At 36.2% G+C, this 21522-nt stretch overlaps 1 protein-coding gene and 1 pseudogene across 2 annotated transcripts in view; one reads left to right on the top strand and one right to left on the bottom strand.

Moving 5' to 3' along the window:
• Kat6a (lysine acetyltransferase 6A) overlaps window positions 1-21522 on the top strand; it is a 121391-nt gene that overhangs the window by 48060 nt on the left and 51809 nt on the right. For both annotated transcript variants that reach the window (XM_042679384.1, XM_042679383.1), the window contains exons 4-6: window positions 13273-13381; window positions 18907-19022; window positions 19619-19700. In XM_042679384.1, coding sequence (XP_042535318.1) covers window positions 13273-13381; window positions 18907-19022; window positions 19619-19700 — 307 coding nt within the window. The remainder of the gene's footprint in view (window positions 1-13272; window positions 13382-18906; window positions 19023-19618; window positions 19701-21522) is intronic.
• LOC122107615 lies at window positions 8505-9474 on the bottom strand (annotated as a pseudogene).

Here is a 21522-nt window from a genome sequence, read left to right as displayed (position 1 = left end):
GATGTGGCCCCACAACTGACAAAAGCAAACAAACTAAAAAACACCCAAAGAAATGAGCAAACAAAAATTTCAAAAAGTGACTAAAGATGTAGGTATAAGGCTATTTGATTACAATAGTACACATATTACAAAAATGGCAGCTAGGCTTGGTACCTGTGGCTTTGCGCTTGTAATCCTACTTAGGAAGCTGAGATCTGAGGATCTGGATTGGAAACCAGCCTGGGCAGGAAAGTCTGTGAGACTCTTATCTCCAATTAATCACCAGTAAACTGGAAGTGGCGTTGTAGCTCAAGTGTTAGAGAGCTACCCTTGAGCAAAAGAGCTCAGGGATAGTGCTAAGTCCTGAGTGCCAAGTCCCATGACTGACCAAAAAAACCCAGAACAACACACACACACTCACACACACTCACTCCACAACCCTCCCCCCCCCGCCCCCCCCCCCCCCCCCCCAGACTAAAAGAAGCAGTACAATGTTAAGTTGGAGAGTGCAAGCTCAAGAGCCAGCAGCCTGGGTTTTTTGTTTTTTGTTTTTGTAATTTTTAATTGAGATTAGGTGATTGCATAAATTTCGCATATTTTACAGTATCGTGGAATAGTGATGCTTAAAGAAACAAACACATTTTAACCTTCATAAGACAAATTGTCATTATCATGATCTATAAAGTTTATAAATTCTATGAGCTTGGACAATACAACTATTTCTTCTATATTTGGTGATAGTTGTTACATTTCTTTCCTTTTGCTTAGTGTAAGCTGTTCCCTCTTTCCCTCTCATTCCCTCCCTCCCATTGCTGCCTTTGAGTTGTTGAGTTCATTTTCCTCAATGTCCAGTGCAAACAACTTGGGTTTTATATAGGCTTTACTACTTAACTTTCTTAATGAATCTTCTGATCTTTCTGGGAATATTCTTTCCTATCTAAAAAGTGATCCTAATGGTTTTTACTCACAGGATAGTTGTGAGATCTGAAAGTTTTAATACCTGTAACACATTTGGAACATTTGTATTAAGTACTCAGTAAATGTTAGTTACTAAGGAGGAAGAGAACATCAAAAGAGAATTTTGTCTTTCTATTAGCTAAAATTTTTTAATGCAAATGTCATAGTTTTATAATGAGGAAACATTTCTGTTAACACTAAAAATATACAGAGATTTAGTAAGTGTTCTTTGTTTACTTCTAGTAGACTTAGAACTGTAGAACTCTCCTTTGTGGGCGAAAAGTATATTCATTGCATTTAAATGCAGATGACACTGAGGCAGGTCAGCAGAACAAGTGAAAATACTGCACTGGAAATCTAACTCAGTAGTAGAGCACAAGCTGTGAAGGAAAAAGCCAAGCAAAAGCACAAGGTCCTGAGTTTAAGGCTCCGTGTTAACACTAAAAAAAAAAAAAGTCACCTCCATACTTCTAGGAATTTGTCATTGGCTATCCCTTCCCATTTTCCAATCCTCTTTGATTCTTTCATACTATCTTAGTATGAGGCAAAAGTTATTTATTTTATTGGTATTGTAAGGGTGATATACAGAGGGGTTACAGTTACATAAGTCAGGTAAAGAGCACATTTCTTTTTGAACAGGGTCACTTCTTCCCTTGTTATCTCCCAGTTTTTCCCTTCCCTCTCCCCCAACAGTTGTTGTACTTGGTTACAGAGATGCTAATGTGAGATGGGAAAATAGTAAGACTTTACTCTTTTTAGCTACACTTAGGAATGTGTTATAGTTTACCCCTAAATCCTCTGCAGTAGAAATGGGTAAAGGATTGATTTGTTATTGCTGGGAAGAGTACTATTCTTTAAAGAAGACAGGACAAGGAGAACCAATGCAACAGTGATATACACATGACAATATGTTGGAAATGATCTGGACAACTTGGGGAGGGAAAGTAGGAGAAAATTGAGGGAAGAGGTAACAAGGTTCACAAGAAATGTACTCATTACCTTACTTATGTAACTGAAACCCCTCTGTACATCACCTTGACAAAAAATAAAGAAGGCAGGAGAGTGTCTGGTCTATTTTAGCTTTAAATATTTGTTTAAATTTTGCCACACTAATAGCAACATTTATTAGAAATGGAAACCTAACATTTTCTACTTTTTTGTCCATTCTTTTGTTTGTTTTTTGTTTTTGTGCTGTTCCTGGGCTTTGAATTCAGGTCTATAGTACTGTCCCTGAGCTCTTTTGCTTAAGTCTAGCACTCTACCACTTGAGTCACAGCTCTACCTCTAATTTATTGGTGGTTAATTGGAGATAAGAGTCTAATGGGCTTTCTACTCAGAAAGGCTTTGATCCTGGTTCAAAGGCCCCTGAGAAGTTAGGATTACAGGCATGAACTACCAGCACGGGGCTTGCTCTTTTTTTTTTTTTTTCCTTGTCTTAAAGAATGATTTTAGCTGTAGATTGTGTGCCTGAGTGTTACTGTGTTGACCCTTGTATCTACCTAGCTTTGAATGCCACCTCGTAAATCATGTAGCCTTTGACAGTGATTTCAGCCTTGGTAAAAATGAAGAATATATGATGGTTTTTGAAGATTTCTTTCCATTTGGAATACCATGATCTTGATATTAGCAGAACAGTTTATTCTATCAGATACATATTAGTTATTATTCTTTATAGGTCTTAAAGAGAATGATGGTATTTGCTGATTTATTCAAATGTTATTTTAAACCTTAGTTTGGCAGGAATAAATGCCTACAACTAGAATATTTAAAAATGTAATGTATGAGGAAGATTTTTAATTTTTTTTTTTGTCATTGGGAGGTATTGGGGATTGAGTTTAGGTACTTATGCTTGCTGAACAGGCACTCTACCACTGAGCTACTCACTCCTCCATTTCCTTTTTCCATTGATTATTTTCCAAGTAGCATCTTGCTTTCTGTGTGGGCATGCTTCCACATGTCGCTAGGGATGAAGGGCACATACTACTGTGACTGCTCCTTGTGCTTCCCATATAGCTGTGATAAAAGATGTGTGCCACTGTGCCCCGCCATTGGTTGAGATGGGGTTTCATAAACTTCTTTCCCTGGGCTGGCCTTTTGAACCATAATCTCATGATTTCCACACCTCCAAAGCATGTATCTTAGCATATCAAATATTCTTATATTAATGTTCTTGTGCTCATGTCTCACTAATGAGTTAGTAATACTACACATGTTGTAAGTGTATTTGTATAAAAAGGAATTTAAAAAGTTATATAAATGCCACCTATAGAAATTAGTCTACATGATTTCAAATTTCAATCCTGATTTTGGGCAGTTAAATTAAAATTTATCCTGAGTGGCAATCAGTTAACAAAAATAAACTTTGGAGGACAGACTGGAAACCAGTATTTGTTTGATATTCCTTATTTAATTGTTAGATATTTCTCATTTAATCTCTAGGATTACTTAAAAGTCGCATATAATCAGGTGCTGGTGGCTCAGGCCTATAATCCTAGCTACATAGGAGGCTGAGATGTGAAGATCACAGCTTGAAGCCAGTCAGGGCAGGATAATCTGTGAGACTCTTATTTCCAATTAATTATCAAACAGCTGGAAGTGATGTTGTAGCTCAAAGTGGTAGCCTTGAGCACTGAAGTTCAGGGACAGGGCCCAGGCCCTGAGTTTAAGCCCCATGATGAACAAAAAACAAAAATTGTTACTGTGTTTTAGCATGGATTGCTTTCTTATCTAAATTTACAGTAACATACATATACAATAAAAGTGTGAATGAAATTCATCTTACTTGTCTATTATTAACTTTTTATTAGTATTATTTTCTGTCTAATTGTAGAAGTCATTGAACAAATTCATCATAACAAAATGAATTCAGTACCATGTAAAGTTTAATGGGTTCTGTTGGAACTAATTAAAGTTATAAGGTTATCTTATTGTAGACAATAAAGAATGGAAATGGACCTTTTTAAAGCCATTCATGTTGTTATGTATCTTTTGTGACTGACTACACTTTTAAGGAAAAGATTATTTTAAAAAGGTTTAAGTAACAGCTATAAAGTGCTTTATGTGGGATTCTGAAGAATTTAAATAGTTTGAAGTGTACAGTTCCAGATTATAGAATCTGTCTTTGAGTAAGTAACTTAAAAATCTTTCTGGAGCTAAGCATAGTTTTATAGTACTGTGTTTTATAAATTTCATTGAGTTTATTTACATACTATGCAAAAACACAAGGGTGGTTTCTGCTTAACAGACTGTCTCTATAAAAAAGATAAAAAAAAAATGGAATTCTAAACTGTCAGAAAGCATTTAGGAGTTGCTGAAGGCCAGCCATGGAGTTGCAGGCATGGAGAATTTAGTAAAACTGAAAAAGAAGGCTGCTATTGGAAGAGAATCATGTTTTAGAATGTTCAGATTTTCAACAAAGTATTTCTTAAAGTGAATACCTGGTACTTTGTTTATAATACTAGAGATATTGAATTGGGCAAAGATTCTCTAATGGCTCATGGAGATTTTCTTGGTGCTTGTAAGTGGATATGAGTAGTACTTAATAAATTTCCAATTATTTTTGGTGGATTTTGTTTTAATTTTACTGATGTTAATAAGTACATTAAAAATGTGAGCATTACCTCTTTCAAGTTTTGTACAGTACAGTGCTCACCAAATAGTACTATTTACCAGACTTCTTATGCATTGGATAACTGGAAAATCTAGCTATACTAATACTAATACTTCTAGCTATACTAGCTATACTAATACTAGCTATCCTAATACTCAGCTGTTGAACTAGTTTTCACACTAGCATGCCTAAGAGTAATGTAATTTCCCACTATTATAAACTAAGACATTCTTCTTTACCTTTTGGGTGTTTATGATGTGGAATAGTGATTCAGTGGTAGATACTCAAAATTATCGAGTTCTAGGTTCTATGAAACAAATGTCCACTGAAGAAAATTAATTTGGGATAAATTTACTTCTATAATTGCAGGAGAAGAAAGGAACCACTAGACGATTCAAAAGAGGGATTGATCTAGGCTTTAGGATATATTTAAGAGAAATTTATGATGGTCCATACTGGATACTTGTGGTCATAAAGAGTTTTTAATTTGAGACTAAGCAGTATTTGATGGATTTTTTATTTTTAGACTTATCTTAGAAGAAAGTTGGTAAGACATAACAGGAGAGTTACTTTTATTCCACAATATTAAAGGATAACAAATATTCATGTAGGTAAAGTAAAAAAGGCAAATATTTAAATTAAATAACCAAAATTTAATGATAAATTCACTTTTATGGGTTTCTAAATATAGTTAGTGTGCCGGGCGCTGGTGGCTCACTCCTGTAATCCTAGCTACTCAGGAGGCTGAGATCTGAGAATCATGGTTCAAAGCCAGCCCCGGCAGGAAAGTCTGTGAGACTCTTATCTTCAATAAACCACTAGAAAACCGGAAGTGGCGCTGTGGCACAAGCGGTAGAGCTTGCCTTGAGCTGAAGAGTGCAAGGACAGTGCCCAAGCCCAGAGTTCAAGCCCCACGACCTACAAAAAATAAATAAATAAATAAATATAGTTAGTGTATACAAGATATAATAAGGGAGTTCTATAAATAATTAGAAATAGCAGCTTTAAGTTGAGGATAAATTGTTGCTTCTAGCTTCATGAATTTTGCCCTGTTACTGAAATTATCTGTTTTGTGAGAATATGAGAAATATTCCAGTTGGTGTGATATTTTTACAATGGCATTTTTTAATAAAATGATTACTTTAGCCATTTAAAATGTACAATTCAAAGGAGTTCACAGTGTTGTAAAACTATCAACCATGATCCATTTCCAAATGTTTTTATCATCTCACACAAAACTTACCCATTAAACAGTAACTTAACCAAACCCACCCCATAACTAGCATCTAATAACCTTTCTTCCACTTTCTATGTCCATTACTTTGTATATCCCTTTTTATATCCATTAGATATACCTATTTTGGGTATATCACAGAAATGGCAGTATACCATTTGATGTTAAAAATGACTCAAATTATAGCTGAATGTAAATTTGTATTGTATGACTTATATTTTCCTCAGGCTGTCTTTGAACTTGTGATCTTTCTGCCTCAGCTTCCTGAGTGCTGGGATTACAGGCACATGCCACTATGCCTCTATGCCTAGTTCTTCCATATTCTTTTAATATTGGCTATTAGTATTAGTTAATTGACTATCAACTCTAATAATTTCCAGTGATTTTAAAAATTTGGGAAATGTTGTAACCCCAAAGATGTCTTATCTGAAATGCATAAGACCGAAAGTGTTTCATATTTCAGAGTTTTTAAAATTTTGAAATATTTGCATATACATAATGAGATACTTTGGAAATAAGGTTGAGGTCTATACTTAAAGTTCATTTAGGTTTCATAATATACCTTGTATATATAGTTTGAAACTAATTTTATTTACTTTGTTTATTATGATACTGAGTTTTGAATTCAGTGCCTCATGCTTGTTGTACAATGCGTTCTACTTCTTGAGACATGTCCCCAATCCTTCTTTGCTTTTGATACTTTTCATGTAGGGTCTTCAGCTTTTTGCCAAGAGCCCAAGACTCTTTAATTTACAGCTTCTTCTATAGCTGTGATCATGGACTTAATGATTGAAATGAGATCTTGATAACTCTCTTGCCTGGACTAGCTTTGAGCTGAGATCCTTCCAATCTCTGCCTCTCAGGTAGCTGGAATTACAGGCATGTACAACCATGCCTGGCTACAGTAAGTTCTTGATTTGTCTTTTATATTCAGTATTTAAAAACTGAGAAAAAAAACACAAGTGGAACAGAAGTCATTAACAGAATTTTTGCTGTTTCCGATTTTTGAAGTTACTGTATTTCCAAAGCTCTACTTATCAGAACATTTTCTGTTTGTTTGCTTCAATGCTGCCATCTAGTGATGATTATGGGGATCACACCATAGCATTGTACACACATTACAATCTGAGTTCCTCTTTGAAGTATCCCTTACTTTTGAGAAATTCTTGCTATAACAGAAGTCTTTTTTAAGTTACTGAGGCTATGAAGTCACTGAGATTGCTTTGGAAGCAGTGGGGCACTTACATATTTCTGTGGTTATTTTTGAGCTGCACATAACTTTCATCAGGCTCATATCCAATTCATCATTCTTTCCATGTAGGACACTTTTTTTTTCCTGCAAAGGTAATTTAATCCATTTTACTATATGTATCATATGCTTGTTAGGTGCTAGGAACTGCTAGTAATAACATTCTAAACAGATAAAAATCAGATTTTTCATAACATTTGCATTTAGTTGAGGGCAAACACACACACACACACACACACACACACACACACACACACATAAGTTGTGAAAAGAGCAAGGGAAAACAAAAGCAGGGAGGGTGCTATGGATTATTGTGATGGACAGAGTGCTTTGAAATGTTAGATGAGTCTACAAAGAAAGCCCTTCTGAGCATGTGTGTTGCCTAGAGATCCAAAGGATCTAGGGAAGAACATTTTACATAGAGGGAAGCAAGTACATAGGTTCTGCATGCGGGATGTCTGATTTTCAGAAAAGAGAAGCAAAGAAGCTGGAGTGGAATTTAGGAGGATCAGAGTAAAAGGAGATGAGGCCTGAGAGTTAATTTTGTATATATTGGGGGATATAGAGGTCATATGATGCTACAGTTCATGTGGCATTTCATCTGAGATGGACTGGAGGACTTAGGGTAACTGAATAATGTGCTTTGGTTTACTTTTCAACAGTTTATCCTGGCTGCTGTGTTTAATGGTTTGTAAAGTTACCTTCTACAATCTTTCTTGTTTAATTAGTTGTAAGAATGAGTTTACTTTATATTGATAATGGGAACAATGAGATGTAAGGACTAAGCTTGAATAAATCTGGGAATAGTGATTATAAGGCATATTGTTTGTTTTTATACATTTTTTCTTTTGTGCCAGTACTGTGGCTTAAAACTCAGGAACTGGGTCCTGTCCGTTAACTTTTTCACTCAAGGTTGGTTCTCTACTGCTTTAGCTGGTTAATTGGAGGTCAAAGTCTCTTGGATTTTTCTGCCTGGCTAGCTTTGAACTGTAATTTTCAGATCTCAGCTTCTTGAATGGCTAGGATTACAGGTATGACCCATCAGCAGCTGGCAATCCAATGTAGTTTTGTGTGTGTGTGTGTGTGTGCGTGCACACGCGCGCACACATGCGCATGTGTGCATGTGTGCGTGCATGCTGGTGTGTGCGTGTGTACTCGTGCCTAGGTTTGAACTTGACCTAGACACTGTCCTTGTTTTTTGCTCAAGGTTAGCACTCTACCATTTGAGTTATAGCTCCAGTTGAGGGTTTCTGGTGGTTTATTAAAAAGAAGATACTTGTGGACTTTCCTGCCCTGGTGAGCTTTGAACCACAGTCCTCAGATCTTTGCCTCCTTGAGTAGCTAGAATTACAGGTATGAGTCATTGATGCCTGGCCCAATGTAGTTTCAGCCCTCCAGTGGCTTTTTCATGGTTAATAATAGATTGAAAATGAGAATGACAGAGTTTTGATTTTTCTTCATGTTCTTTTTTTTTTTTCATTTTAAACAAGAAGTTTATTTAAACAACAAGACGCTTGACTTGAAGGGAAAACTATCTAGGATTCTTTTTTTTTTAAGAGTAATTTACCCCTACTTAAAGACAGATTGCCCTATATGTAACAGCTACGTACAAAAAAGTTATAAAATTGTCCTTGGTTTTACAATGATAAATGAAAACATTAAAATTCTCCAATCAAACAAGGTATGCAAGGATTTTTGTTGTTTTTTTCTTTTTTTTTTTTGTTAAAACAGTGAGAGCAAAATAACTTACTGAAATATAAAGATAAAAGCTGAATGCGCATGCCACGAATGGAGAAGGGGGATATTTTCACGGGACAGTATTTTTCCCCATCCCAACTCCATTTGATGTCAATCAAAATATACCATTGGCCATTTAGTTTAAAAGAAAAAAAAAAAGAAAAAGAAAAAAGAAAAGCAATATGCTTGTGCACATACACCAGTTACTTTATGTACAGTAAAGGAATGGGGAAGGGGAAAATGAAAGAATAGAGAAAACTATACTGTAGTAGTCAGGATGTGGTGGAACCAAATTGCAGTTTTCTAATTAAGAATGTATTCTTGGTCTATAAGAACAAAGTTCTGGAGCAAAGTAGCAGGTTCCCTTTTTTAGTAGACAGCTCCTGTCTGCTGCTGGAACACATCAATTGTATCTTCATCCTCCATTTCCAACTGTGCAGGTGTGTCTGTGTCATTGATTGGCTGCCCATCAAATCGGAATCTGATCTGCCTCATTGACAAACCCTGTCGTCACAATAGGCTTTCATTAGTTTACTAAGTGGTGCATGCCTCTTAATCTTAAACTGCACCACAGAACCATCCTGCCCCTCCACCTTCAAATTAATATGATCGTTGTTCTCAGTCTTGACTCCTTCCTTGGGCTTTTCGTTGGCCATCGCGAGCGCCGGAGTCTCCTCAGATGCCGCTTCACAAAAGAGGTCCCCGGTCCGCACCCTTTCTTCATGTTCTTGACAGATAGTCATATTAAAAAAATCACTGTGTATTGACTAGCTGTACTATTTGATCAACATGTTAAATTTTTATAAACTGTCTTAATTTAGATGGTTTAACATTTCTAAAATTTATAACTTTCATCAGCTAAAACAACTCCTAAACTACATTTTTTTTTTTTCCAAATTGCATATTTATTTTTTCTGGTATCAGAGATTGAACCTCCAAGACCTGGATATAGACAGGTACTCTACCACTTGAATCAAGCCTCAAAGCCCTTTTTCTTTATAAATTTATTTTACATTTTAAAATATCATTTAATGTGTAATACCTTTTAATTTGTCCATCTTTTAAATTTGCCAGATCTCTTAACTAGCAATAGGCTAGTCCCTTTGACTTTTTTCTTTCTTTCTTTTAAATTAAAATACATTAGTTCACAAGGAATGACTTCTTTAGCTATACAAGAGGATTGTGATTTTGCTAATTTTGCCTGGGCTGATCACAAACTAGCCATCCTCCTGCAAGTAGCTTTGATTATAAGCATGTACTATAATAGCCTCCAAATTTCGCGTTAAAAAAAATCAAGCTGGGGGCTGGGAAGTGGCTCAGTGGTAGAGCACTTGCCTTGCATGCCTGAGGCCCTGGGTTCGATTCCTCAGCACCACATAAGCAAAAAGAAAAAAGCTGGAAGTAGTGCTGTGGCTCAAGTGGTAGAGCTCTAGCCTTGAGCTGAAGAGCTGAGGGACAGCGTCCAGGCCCAGAGTTCAGGCCCCACGACCAGACCCCCCCCCCAAAATAAATAAATAAATAAAATAAAAAAAATCAAGCTGAAATTATCACTTAGTTAAAAATGTCATGGCAGTTGGTAGTAGTAGTATTTTTCTGATTTGGTTTTGTTTCAGTAGCTGAAAAAAAACTGTCATTTTTTTTTTTTTTTGTATTGATCTGTAATGTCAAAGAAAATATACCTTCAGTGGAAACTGTAAGTTAGGGGTATTATGGATGCATTTGTTATGTATTACTGAGAATGACTTCTATACAATTTCAGTATTCTTGGATCAGTGTCTTTATTTGACTTAATGAGATCAGTTTTTGGCTTTCACAGTTGAGTGAGAAAATATAGTATTTGTCTTTCTGTGCCTGATTAACTTCATGTAGCATTGTTTTCTCTAGCTTCATCTGCATTACTGCAAATGATAAAATTTCATTTTTCTCTGTGGCTGAGTAATATTCCAGTGAAGTCACATGTTTAAAGTTACAGACTGTATGTTAAGTACAGTGACTCATGCTGAGGGACAGTGCCCAGGCCCAGAGTTCAGCCCCTATGACCGACCAAAAAAAAAAAAAAAAGAAATCTTCTAGTGTTACCTTAGAGGCCACAGGATAAAGCTCAAATTGTATGACCTAGCTTCTACCTTATTTCTAGGTCTTCTTTAAAATTTATTTATGAAGACTTCACTGCTTTTATTACTGCAGCCAGAATAAGTAATGGAAAGGTTTCTCATTCAATCTCTGGAGTGAAGATTGCTTGTTTTTATTGGACACTTTAATTATTTTCTATGTTGGACATTTTGGTGTTGTTATTCCACCAAACTCTCACTAAATCTTTTTTTTTTTTGGGAGGGGGTCTGTTGTGGGGCCTTAACTCTGGGCTTGGGCACTGTCCCTCAGCTCTTCAGCTCAAGGATAGCACTCTTCCTCTTGAGCCATAGCTCCACTTCTGGCTTTTTCTGCTTATGTGGTGCTGTGGAATCGAACCCAGGGCCCCATGCATGCAAGGCAAGCACTCTGAGCCACCTTTCCAGAAAGACCTCCATTTCTGTTTTAGGAAAGCAGTTTCTCTACCAGCCACCTTGTGTTCTGATCTAAGCTTTCTTTGTTCCCCATTCTTCATGGGAAAAGTCATCAACTCTAATGGCTTTTAATGCCATTGTGTATGTGTATGATTTGTAGATGTTATGTTCAAACCAGTCTTTCTGTGGACTTCAGATCTCTGTATCATTATTGATGTGTGGATGTTCCATGTTCCATAAGCATTTCAGTAAGCTCAGTATCTCCCAAATTAAGCTCATTCTTCCTCTTCTAAAGTTCTATACTTTCTACTCTTTTGGAAATCTTCATTTGGTGAGTTTGATGTTAAATAAAGTCCTTGATGTCAGTAGCAATTCTATGAAATTACCTTTTCATCTAGTTGATTATTTCCTAGTTTGTTTTCATTGTTATACATCTGTCTTGGTACTGTAACTGTAACTATAACCTCAGTAGACTAAAAGCATCTCAGAGCTGTCCTGCCTAAGGACTAGCAAAAATACTTGAGTGTGCTTAAAACCCTGGGTTCCATCCCTAGCACTCAAGAGAAAAAAAAAAAAACAACAAGTTGAAACTATATCCAACTATATTAGTAATCTCTTTTCTTTTAATCTTCTAATATAGTTGATCATATTTTTTTCAGTTATCCTAAATCGTGTTTAACTTACTTTCGTTTCTATTACTTTCACATCTAGCTGGCTCTTAGGTCTATTGCTGTTTATTCTGTTCACTGTCCTTTGGTTTAGTCCAGGTCTTCATCACTTCATCACTGACTGCTGCCATAACTGTTTAATTGTTTTGCCAATCTTAGACTCTTCCCATTTGTGTTTAATATTGCTAGTTACGTTTCTCAAATACAGGTGGTTATCTTCTACTTCTTTTTTGCCTGAAGAAAAAGTTCACCTTCTAATTAAAATTTTTTATTTTTAAGCTTTATTCAAGTATATTTACTAGATAAAAATAGAAAATATTGTTTATATTTTGTTGAATTTTAAAGTCCACTTTTAATGAGGTATCAGAGGCAGTTATTCAAAAGTGATCCAACATCATTTCTTTTTTCTTTTTTTGGGGGGGAGGAGGTCCACTTGTGGGGCCTGAACTCTGGGCCTGGGTGCTGTCCTTCAGCTCTTCAGCTCAAGGCTAGCGCTCTACCACTTTAGCCACAGCGCCACTTCCAGCTTTTTTCTTTTTGCTTATGTGGTGCTGAGGAGTCGAACCCAGAGTCTCATGCATGCAAGGCAAGCACTCTACCACTGAGCCACCTTCCCAGCCCCATCATTTATTTTTTCATTCCCATTTTCCTCCCTAATATAGAGGTTTAAGCAATGGCCTTAACAGCTTTCACAGTTAAGGTTTATCCTACTTACGTTTTATATTACCTGTATTACCTTTCCCTCTATTACTTGTTAGGGGTGGCAGTGTTGTAGAGGGAACACAGATACTTAAATTTAAATTTGCTTCTAACTGTTGTCCTTCGATTACCTCACTAAAATCCCATAACAGAGTACTGATACTTAATATGTGATGCATTCCTCTCCTCCAAACCATGGGGAATTTCCTCTCCCACTGCTATGGAGTATATACAATTAATGTTTTCTGCCTTACATTATAAATAATTTCTTTGTATACATCTTACTACTTTTAAAGTACATGCCTATTCTGGGCTAATACATGTCTTTCACTTAATTCAGTTGACCGGATTTTAGGAGAAGGATTGGTTTTGTGTTTAATGTATACTTTGTCACTTAGTTTTTAAGTGAAAAATAGGATTGGGATGAGATTTAAAAAAAATCAATTGTAAAGGTCTTATCAAAACAGGTTTGGTAAAAACTCAACTACATAGTTGGAATTTTAGGAATTGTACAGAAGTTAGGTAAACTTCTGATAACAGTATAAAACTTTAATTGTAGTGTTTTTATATTAGTAATTTTTTTTTTTATATATACAGTACTAGTACTGGAATGAATTTTGTGTTTTTTTTTACAGCCGGTTGCTGAACCAATTCCCATATGTAGTTTCTGTCTTGGTACAAAAGAACAAAATCGGGAAAAGAAGCCAGAGGATCTCATCTCTTGTGCAGACTGTGGCAACAGTGGTATGTGACTCCCATTTCCTCTCAACATATTTGGCAAAGCAAGAGGAGAAGGTGCTTAACTGAGTTTACATCCTTAATCCTTATGAAAGTAATATTGTAATTTGACTCAGATAAGCATCTGTATTAGGGAGAGATTTAAATAGTTGAAGTATTTAATACAGTTAATTTAAATCAGCTCTTTTTAAAGTAAATTTTCTGTGAACTTATTTTTTCCTGTTGATCTCTGTTTCATTGTTGAACATCTGCTTAAATCATAGTAATCAATTAGAAGTTATTCTTCGGTTCTTTAATAACCACTGCCTTTATCTTTCTTGATTCATTCCTTAAGTTTAGTGCAAAAAAGAGTTAGGATGATAACAGATGAATTACTTTTGTTGGTCAGGGACTTGAATTCAGGGCCTGAGTGCTGTCCCTGAGCCTCTTTGTGCTCAAGGCTTGCCCTTGGTCACTTGACCTGACAACACTACGTCTAGCTTTTTCTGGACTTTTTCATGGACTACACTACGTCTAGCTTTTTCATGGACTTTCCTGCCTGGGCTGGCTTCAAGCCATGATCCTCAAATCTCAGTCTCTTGAGTTGCTAGGCCTACTGGTATAAGCCACCAGCACCTGGCTCAGAGTTATTTTTTTAGATGGAAACTTTTTTGGGGAAGTGTTGACCCTATAGTTTAATATGTGTATAAAATTCTGGGTCTTAAGAAAGCTTTTGTAGTCTCCTAATTTGTCAGTTCCAGAGATACCTTTACTCTATATTTAGGAACTCTTAAGACCTTATAGGAAGGCTTTAGTAAGCTCTCATTCATTGCCTTTTTGGTTTAATCTTCAGTATTTTTATAATCTGACAATCCAAGATTGATTCAGAAAGCAAACTACACTAGATACTTCAAGGGGAGGAGAATTAGGTACTTGTGAAATTGTTGGAAGAGCTGTAGAGGAAAACCCTAAATTGGGCTTTTTATTTTTGTGATCAGAAACAAATTTTATGTCATATATCAAAACTATTACAGAATCTAAGCTGTTGACAGTAGTCGTTTGTTGTAGGTAAATTTTTTCCTCCAGTTTTGTTTATATGTTTTTATTGAAATCTTGAGCCAGTGTGCTATTGAAATAAAAGGAGATAGAGGGCAAAGTCCTTTATTCTAGAAGTTTACCATCTTCAAATTTTAAGAAAATTATCTTAAGTAGTTGTTCAAGGTGTTTGATCAGTGTCACTTTTTCCATCATTCTTCCTTGTCTTTTCCAGCTCTACTCATATCGTCGTTACATAGTTTCATGTTCACATATGGACATTGAATATAACAATTATATTCACCAGCCTTCCTCTAAAATGAGCTTTGGAGATAAAAGAATGAGGGACTTAGCTGGGCGACTGTGGCTCATGCCTGTAATCCTAGCTACTCAGGAGGCTGAGATCTGAGGATCACAGTTCAAAGCCAGCATGGGTAGGAAAGTCTGTGAGACTCTTATCTCCAATAAGCCACCAGAAAACCGGATGTGGCACTGTGGCTCAAGTGGTAAAGTTCTAGCCTTAAACTGAAGAGCTGGGGGACAGCGCCCAGGCCCAGAGTTCAAGCCCCATGAATGAGTAGAAATGATACCACTGCCTCTGAACTGTTGAGTTCTGTTGGGGTGCTTATTGTGGCCATCATCATTGCCTACTAGACAGAAATGAAAGAGAAGAGTATATCTTGTTGTTCTATGACTTAACCATTAGAAATAATATTAGAGCGAAGATGATCTTCATTTCATTTCTGCCTTTCAAATATCTCTTGAACACATCCAGTTGTTAGGACTCAGTTCATATCTAGAAGTTGTCTGGAAACTTGTCTAACAAGTTTTGTTTTTATTTTTATTTACTTTTTTTTTTTGGTAATGGGCTTGAACTCTGGGCGTGGGGGCTGTTCCTCAGCTCTTCAGCTCAAGGTGAGCACTCTACCATTTGAGCCATAGAACTACTTCCGGTTTTCCAGTCGTTTATTAGAGATAAGAGTCTCAAGGACTTTCCTGGCAGGGCAAGCTTTGAACTGCAGTACTCAAATCTCAGCCTCCTAAGTAGCTAGGATTACAGGTGTAAGCCACTGGTACCAGGCAGTTTTTATGTATAAAAGCTTCTAAGATGATGGTAGGGGAAAAACAAAGGAGGTGACAACAATGCTTGATAAGAAATGTATTCATTACCTTGCTCATATAACTGTAACCCCTCTTCTGTACAGTATTCTCACAATAAAAAACTTACTAAAAAAAACCAAAAACCGCTTCTAAGATGAGAATAGATCTTGGGTGCCAGCTAGGTGGCCATGTCCAGCGTGGTATTTACAAGCCAAATGAAAATTTGGCTTTAAAATCCACAAAGATAGCACAAATATATAGTAGCATGTTACACATTGCAGTGATTTCCAACATAACATTAGTTATGTAAAACCTTGCAAATGAATTTTTATAGGAGCCCAAATATATAAATATAAAAAAGAATCTAATCTAGTTGAGGTGAGATTGAAATAGGGTTGAGGGAATGTTGAATGTTGTGTTTATAGCTTAGCCTTCTAAGAATAAGCATATTTGAGGAGCTATAGGGGAGGACACAGTTTTAGAACTGTTACCAATTAGGTAAACTTTAAAGAAACTGAATATACTTGGGAGGTGAAATCGGGTAAAGTCAGCCAGATTGTAGCTCAAAAACCCCTGGAGATGGTGATACATGCCTGTTTTCTCTGCTACTAAGAAGGTGGAAGTAGAACTGTGGCCTAAGGCTAGCCAGGACTAAACATGGAGACTCACAAACAAACATAAGAAACAAATGAAAAAATGGCATTGGTCAAGTTAAGCTTGCAAGTTGAAGGCCAAGTTCAAATCCTAGTGCATATCCAACCCCCCCCCCCAGAAAAAAGTAAGTTATTTAGTACCACAAAAATAAATTACTCTAAAACTTGGTAGCCTAAGGTGATTAAAAACTTTTTTTTTTCGATTTAGCTTTCTAGGGGTTGGGGGTTTGGAAATTTGGAAGAAGTTTATCTGAGCAATTTTGACTTGGTATTTTATGAAGTTGTAGTTAAGATTTTAACTGGTGCTTCAATTTTAATGGTTGCTTCCGTCATATGGTCCACTTACCTTGATGGCAAATTTATTGCCTGTTGATCAGAGGCCTCAATTCTTTGCCATTTGGACCTTTCTATGGGGTTCTGAGTGTTCACAACATGCCAACTGGCTTCCTTTGAGTGAATACTCAAGAGGCAACAAGGTAGAATGTGCACTATTTTTTATAACCTAGCCTTAAAAGTTAAACTGTCATTTCAGTAATTTTCTATTGGTTACACAAATCTGTGTGGAAAAGATCTACACAAGGAGACAAAAATAGTTGGAGAATGGCCTGAAAGGACAACAGCCACAATAAGCATGGACCCAGTCAAGTGTATTATAAAATTTATAATATATATATATATATATATTTTTTTTTTTTTTGTCAGTCATGGGGCTTGAACTCTGGGCCTGGGCATTGTCTCTGAGCTCTTCAGCTCAAGGCTAGCACTCTTCCACTTGAGCCACAATGCCACTTCCGGTTTTCTGGTGGTTACTTGGAGATAGGAATCTCACGGACTTTCCTGCCCGGGCTGGCTTTGAACCATGATCCTCAGATCTCAGCCTCCTGAGTAGCTAGGATTATAGGCGTGAGCCACCAGCGCCTGGCTAAAATTGATATTTTCTAAGTTAAAAGAAGTTACATATCCAGAAGGAAAAAGAACAAGAATAGTTTTGGGAAAATAATTTCATTAAATATGTCAGAGGACCAAATGATCTATAGGTATAAAGAACATGCCTCCATTTCAAAGCATAAAGTCCAGAATGTAGCTTATAAACATAGGCAGTTTGTATGAGAAAATGACTCACTGAACATAGCACAATTCAAACCTAGAGTAATGAAATGTAAAGTGTTTTTTTCTTTGTTGGTGATAATGGATATGGTGTCGTCATGTTTAGAAAATGTTTGACTATGAATCTCTAACCTGTCACACTAAAAATGTTCATTGTAGTCACCATTCTTATGACCTCCAACCTATCACAGATTGTTGTGTGATAGGCATTTTAGCTCATTGCACTCTCCAGTTTCTCCCTCCTTACTTCTTTCCCTCCCTCCCTTCCTTTTCTCCCTGAGGTTTAAACTGAGGACCTTATGCTTGCTAGGCAAACCTTACATCAATTCAGCCACATCTTTTGCCATTATTTTTAGGATTTTTTAAAGGAATTCATTTAAAAGAATCAATGACTATGACCTAAGTCATTTTAGTGTTCTCTTCCTAAAAGTATTCAACAATATGAGAGGGTTGTGGAAGGTTACCATGTATCAGTCAGTGGAGAATGTAATGTGTTTAAGAAATGTAAGTATAAACTTTATTTAAAATAATGAAAAAAAAACTACACATCTAAAATTTCACCCATGTAAGGGCTTTCACCTAGTTCAAAAAGGAAAAAGGGCTGGGCACTGGTAGCTCTCACCTATAATCCTAGCTACTGAGGAGGCTGAGATCTGAGGATAGTCCAGGCAGAAATGTCTGTTTGACTCTTACCTCCATTTAACCACCAAAAAAAAAAAGCTGGAAGTAGAGCTGTGCCTCAGGCAGTAGAGCACTAACCTTGAGCAAAAAAAGCTGAGAAACAGCACCTAGGCCTTGAGTTGAAGCACTCTAGGACTGATGCAAAAAATAAAAAGGAAAAAGAGAACATGAAAATTTCTATTGTTCTAGGGTGGTAAGACTATGGATAAAGGACCTTAACTTCCTCTTCGATTGCTCTCCAAGTGTTAATATTTTGATGATGAACTTAGTACCTCATCAAAGAGGAAAATCTTTAGGAATAGAAAAGAAAGGAGAAAAGATAATATAATCAAGCTTTCTCTCCAAAGACAAACTTATTAGAGATTAAACAAATCTTTTCTGTCTTGAGAGTAAAGTAGCTATCCTAAATTTAAGTATCTAATTGATACAAACTGATATTAACTAATGGAGGAAGAATCAGTTTTTTTTTTTTTGTTGCTGTTAATTCTGATCCAAATAGAAATACTAGTTTTGGTTTTAGTTTCAGCCTCAGTGCTAAAAGCACATAACTTTGAAGTTTTTTTTTTTTTTAATTATAAAACTAACACGTTTTCATTAAAAAGAGCACAGAAGAATATATGAAATGAAACATAAAATCCTTTAAAATATTTGTAACTCCATTTTGCTAGGATGTTACCAATATAAAAAGCTGTTTGCATGTTCTTCCAGGCATATTTGTATTCATACTCAAAACAGCATCCATACAAACATAATCCAGGCCTAAGTTTGGACCATATCAACTTTTTGTAATTAAATTGGGGGAAGTGTCTAAATCTGTTACAGCACTAATAAACTAGTAAACAATACTGATGATAGTATATTGCGAGCTTTCAAGATTTGTATTTAAGATATTTGTTGTGTTCTACATAATTTCCTTAGTACAATTACACAGTAATTCTTGATTATTTCATTCATTAATCTTTTCCTTTTTATAAGGTCATCCATCCTGTTTAAAGTTTTCCCCAGAATTAACGGTTAGAGTGAAAGCGTTACGGTGGCAGTGTATCGAGTGTAAAACATGCAGCTCCTGTCGAGATCAAGGCAAAAATGCAGTGAGTATTTTGCCTTCCCATGTGGATATTTCATACAGAAGTAGAAAGTAAAATCAATATCTCCATCCAGTGTGGTATCTGTTTTTCTTCTGAAAAATAGAAGTTAGTAGAATTTAGAATAGTAGCTTCTTTACACATGAGTTTAGAAAATTTGTTTAAGACTTAGGATATCTGTAGGTAATTTGTAAAGACTCTTAATTATGCATCTTTCAGAGAGACCTTAAAAAGTTACTTTTAAGGAAAGTTCTCAGGTTTTTTTTTTTGAGCAACATCTGAGACATTCAGTGAGGAATGTGCATTTCCTAATTACCAATTGTCCTATTCTTTTTTTCTTATTAAGTCAGATTAGGATTTACTTTTTCTTGGCTGGAAAGTAATGAAATTACATCTTTATCAGAGATTGAATGAAGTCAATCTTTTTGCTAATTCAGACTATTTCCTTAGTACAGATTAAAGAAAGCTTTACAATAGTAATACATCTGTTTTGAGGTCTTTGGTCTTCCCCCAGGTCCATGAAGTTATGATCCTGATTTATTTGTTTCTTAAGGTTATATGGAATTATCTTTTCTTTCCTTTCTTTTTTTTTTTTTTTAAAGGATAACATGCTCTTTTGTGATTCATGTGATCGAGGTTTTCACATGGAATGTTGTGATCCACCACTTACACGGATGCCAAAAGGTGAGAAACACTAAAACTGAGAAATCAATGGGTATGCTAGTAAAAGTGTGTTTTCTCTACTGTTAAAATGAGAGGATAACTGATTCTATATTGAGTTGTGTAAACAGGAAGGGAGTTGTCATTTTATTTTAATTTATTTATTTTTGTTGGTTATGGGGCTTGAACTTGGGGGCCTGTGGGTGCTGTCCTGGAGCTTTTTTGTTCAAAGCACTTGGTGAGAGTTGTCATTTTAAAAGTAGAGACAACCAGATGCTGGTGGCTCATACCTGTAATCCTCACTACTTAGGAGGCTGAGATCTGAGGATCTGTTTGAAGCCAGCCTGGGCAGAAAAGTCCATGAAAATCTTATCCCCAACTAATCACCAAAAAGCCAGAAGTGGAAATGTGGCTCAAGTGATAGAGCACTAGCTAGCTTTGAGCAGAGAAGCTCTAAGACAGTGCCCAGGTCCTGAATTCAAGCCTCAGGACTGGCACACACCACACAAAAAGTAGATATAATCTTTTGTTTCAGCTTATTGACAGTTTTATATCATTATGGATTTACTATTCTCCCTCCTTCCCTCTATATAGTATTTGCCTGTCTGTGTGTCTGTCTGTCTCCCCCCCTCCCTTTCTACTCCCCCTCTCTATATAATATCAACTCAGGGCTTGGGTGTTCTTCCTTAACTTTTACACTCAAGACCAACATGTACCACTTGAGCCACACTTCTTCCAGCTTTTTGGTGATTAGTTAGAGGTAAGAGTTTTGAAAACTTTCTTGTCTGGGCTGTCTTTGAATGGAGATCCTTGATCTTAGCTCCTGAATAACCTAGGATTATGGGGGTAAACTAGTAGGTGCCTGGCTTATTCTCTTCTATTTTGACAGTTAGCTAGAGGTCAGAAACACTTGCTATATGTAATCTCTTAAAACTGTTTTGTTTTGTGAGACTGGGACTCAGTACCTGAGATTGAGTTAAATCCAGTTGTACTAAGTTATGTTGATTATGTCATTGCCCAGTACTTTTGAGGGCGAAATAATTTTTTAAACAAAGTAAGTTGTGAACAATAGTCTAAATATCCTTATATTCTTGTTCCTTGAAAAGTAATACTTCCATGGAATATCATCTTTTTAAAAAATATAAATTTAGGAAGTGGTGCTGTGGCTCAATCGGTAGAGTGCTTGCCTTGAGCTGAAGAGTGCAGGGACAGAGCCCAAGCCCAGAGTTCAAGCCCCACGACCGACCCAAAAAAAAAAATATATATATATATATATAAAGTTATTACTTTTTTCAGTTGTACAAGGGGATTCATTTTGATACTGCATGTATAATGGCAGGAATGATTTTGGTCAAAGTACATGTATTATAGTACTTTGGCCTATCCCCATTACGTTTTATTACCACCCCCCTTTCATACAGTTTTAACATCTTTTATCATTCTATTTTCATACATATCAAGTACTTACATATGATATTTACTCTCTCCCTCCTTTGCACCATTAGCAGTTCCTCCAAACAGTCCTCATGTTTTACTTTTTTTTTTGGCCAGTCCTGGAGCTTGACCTCAGACCTGGGCACTGTTCCTGAGCTTCTTTAACTCAAGGCGAGCACTTTACCACTTGAGCCACAGTGCTGCTTCTGGCTTTTTCTGTGTATGTAGTACTGAGGAATGGAACTCAGGGCTTCATGCATGCTAGGCAAGCACTCTACCACTAAGCCACATTTGCAGCCCCATTTTTGTCATTTGAAAAAAATTGATCTGGAGTTCATTTATGAGAACATTATGTTTCTCAATCTGGCATATTTAACTTAACGTGATGATTTCCAGTTCATCCATTTTCCTA

Source organism: Dipodomys spectabilis, unplaced genomic scaffold (assembly GCF_019054845.1).
Source record: "Dipodomys spectabilis isolate Male_0828 unplaced genomic scaffold, ASM1905484v1 ptg000052l, whole genome shotgun sequence".
Lineage (NCBI taxonomy): Eukaryota > Metazoa > Chordata > Mammalia > Rodentia > Heteromyidae > Dipodomys > Dipodomys spectabilis.
The sequence above is the reverse complement of the archived record's forward strand: the minus strand, read 5'-3'. Positions and strand labels throughout refer to the sequence as shown.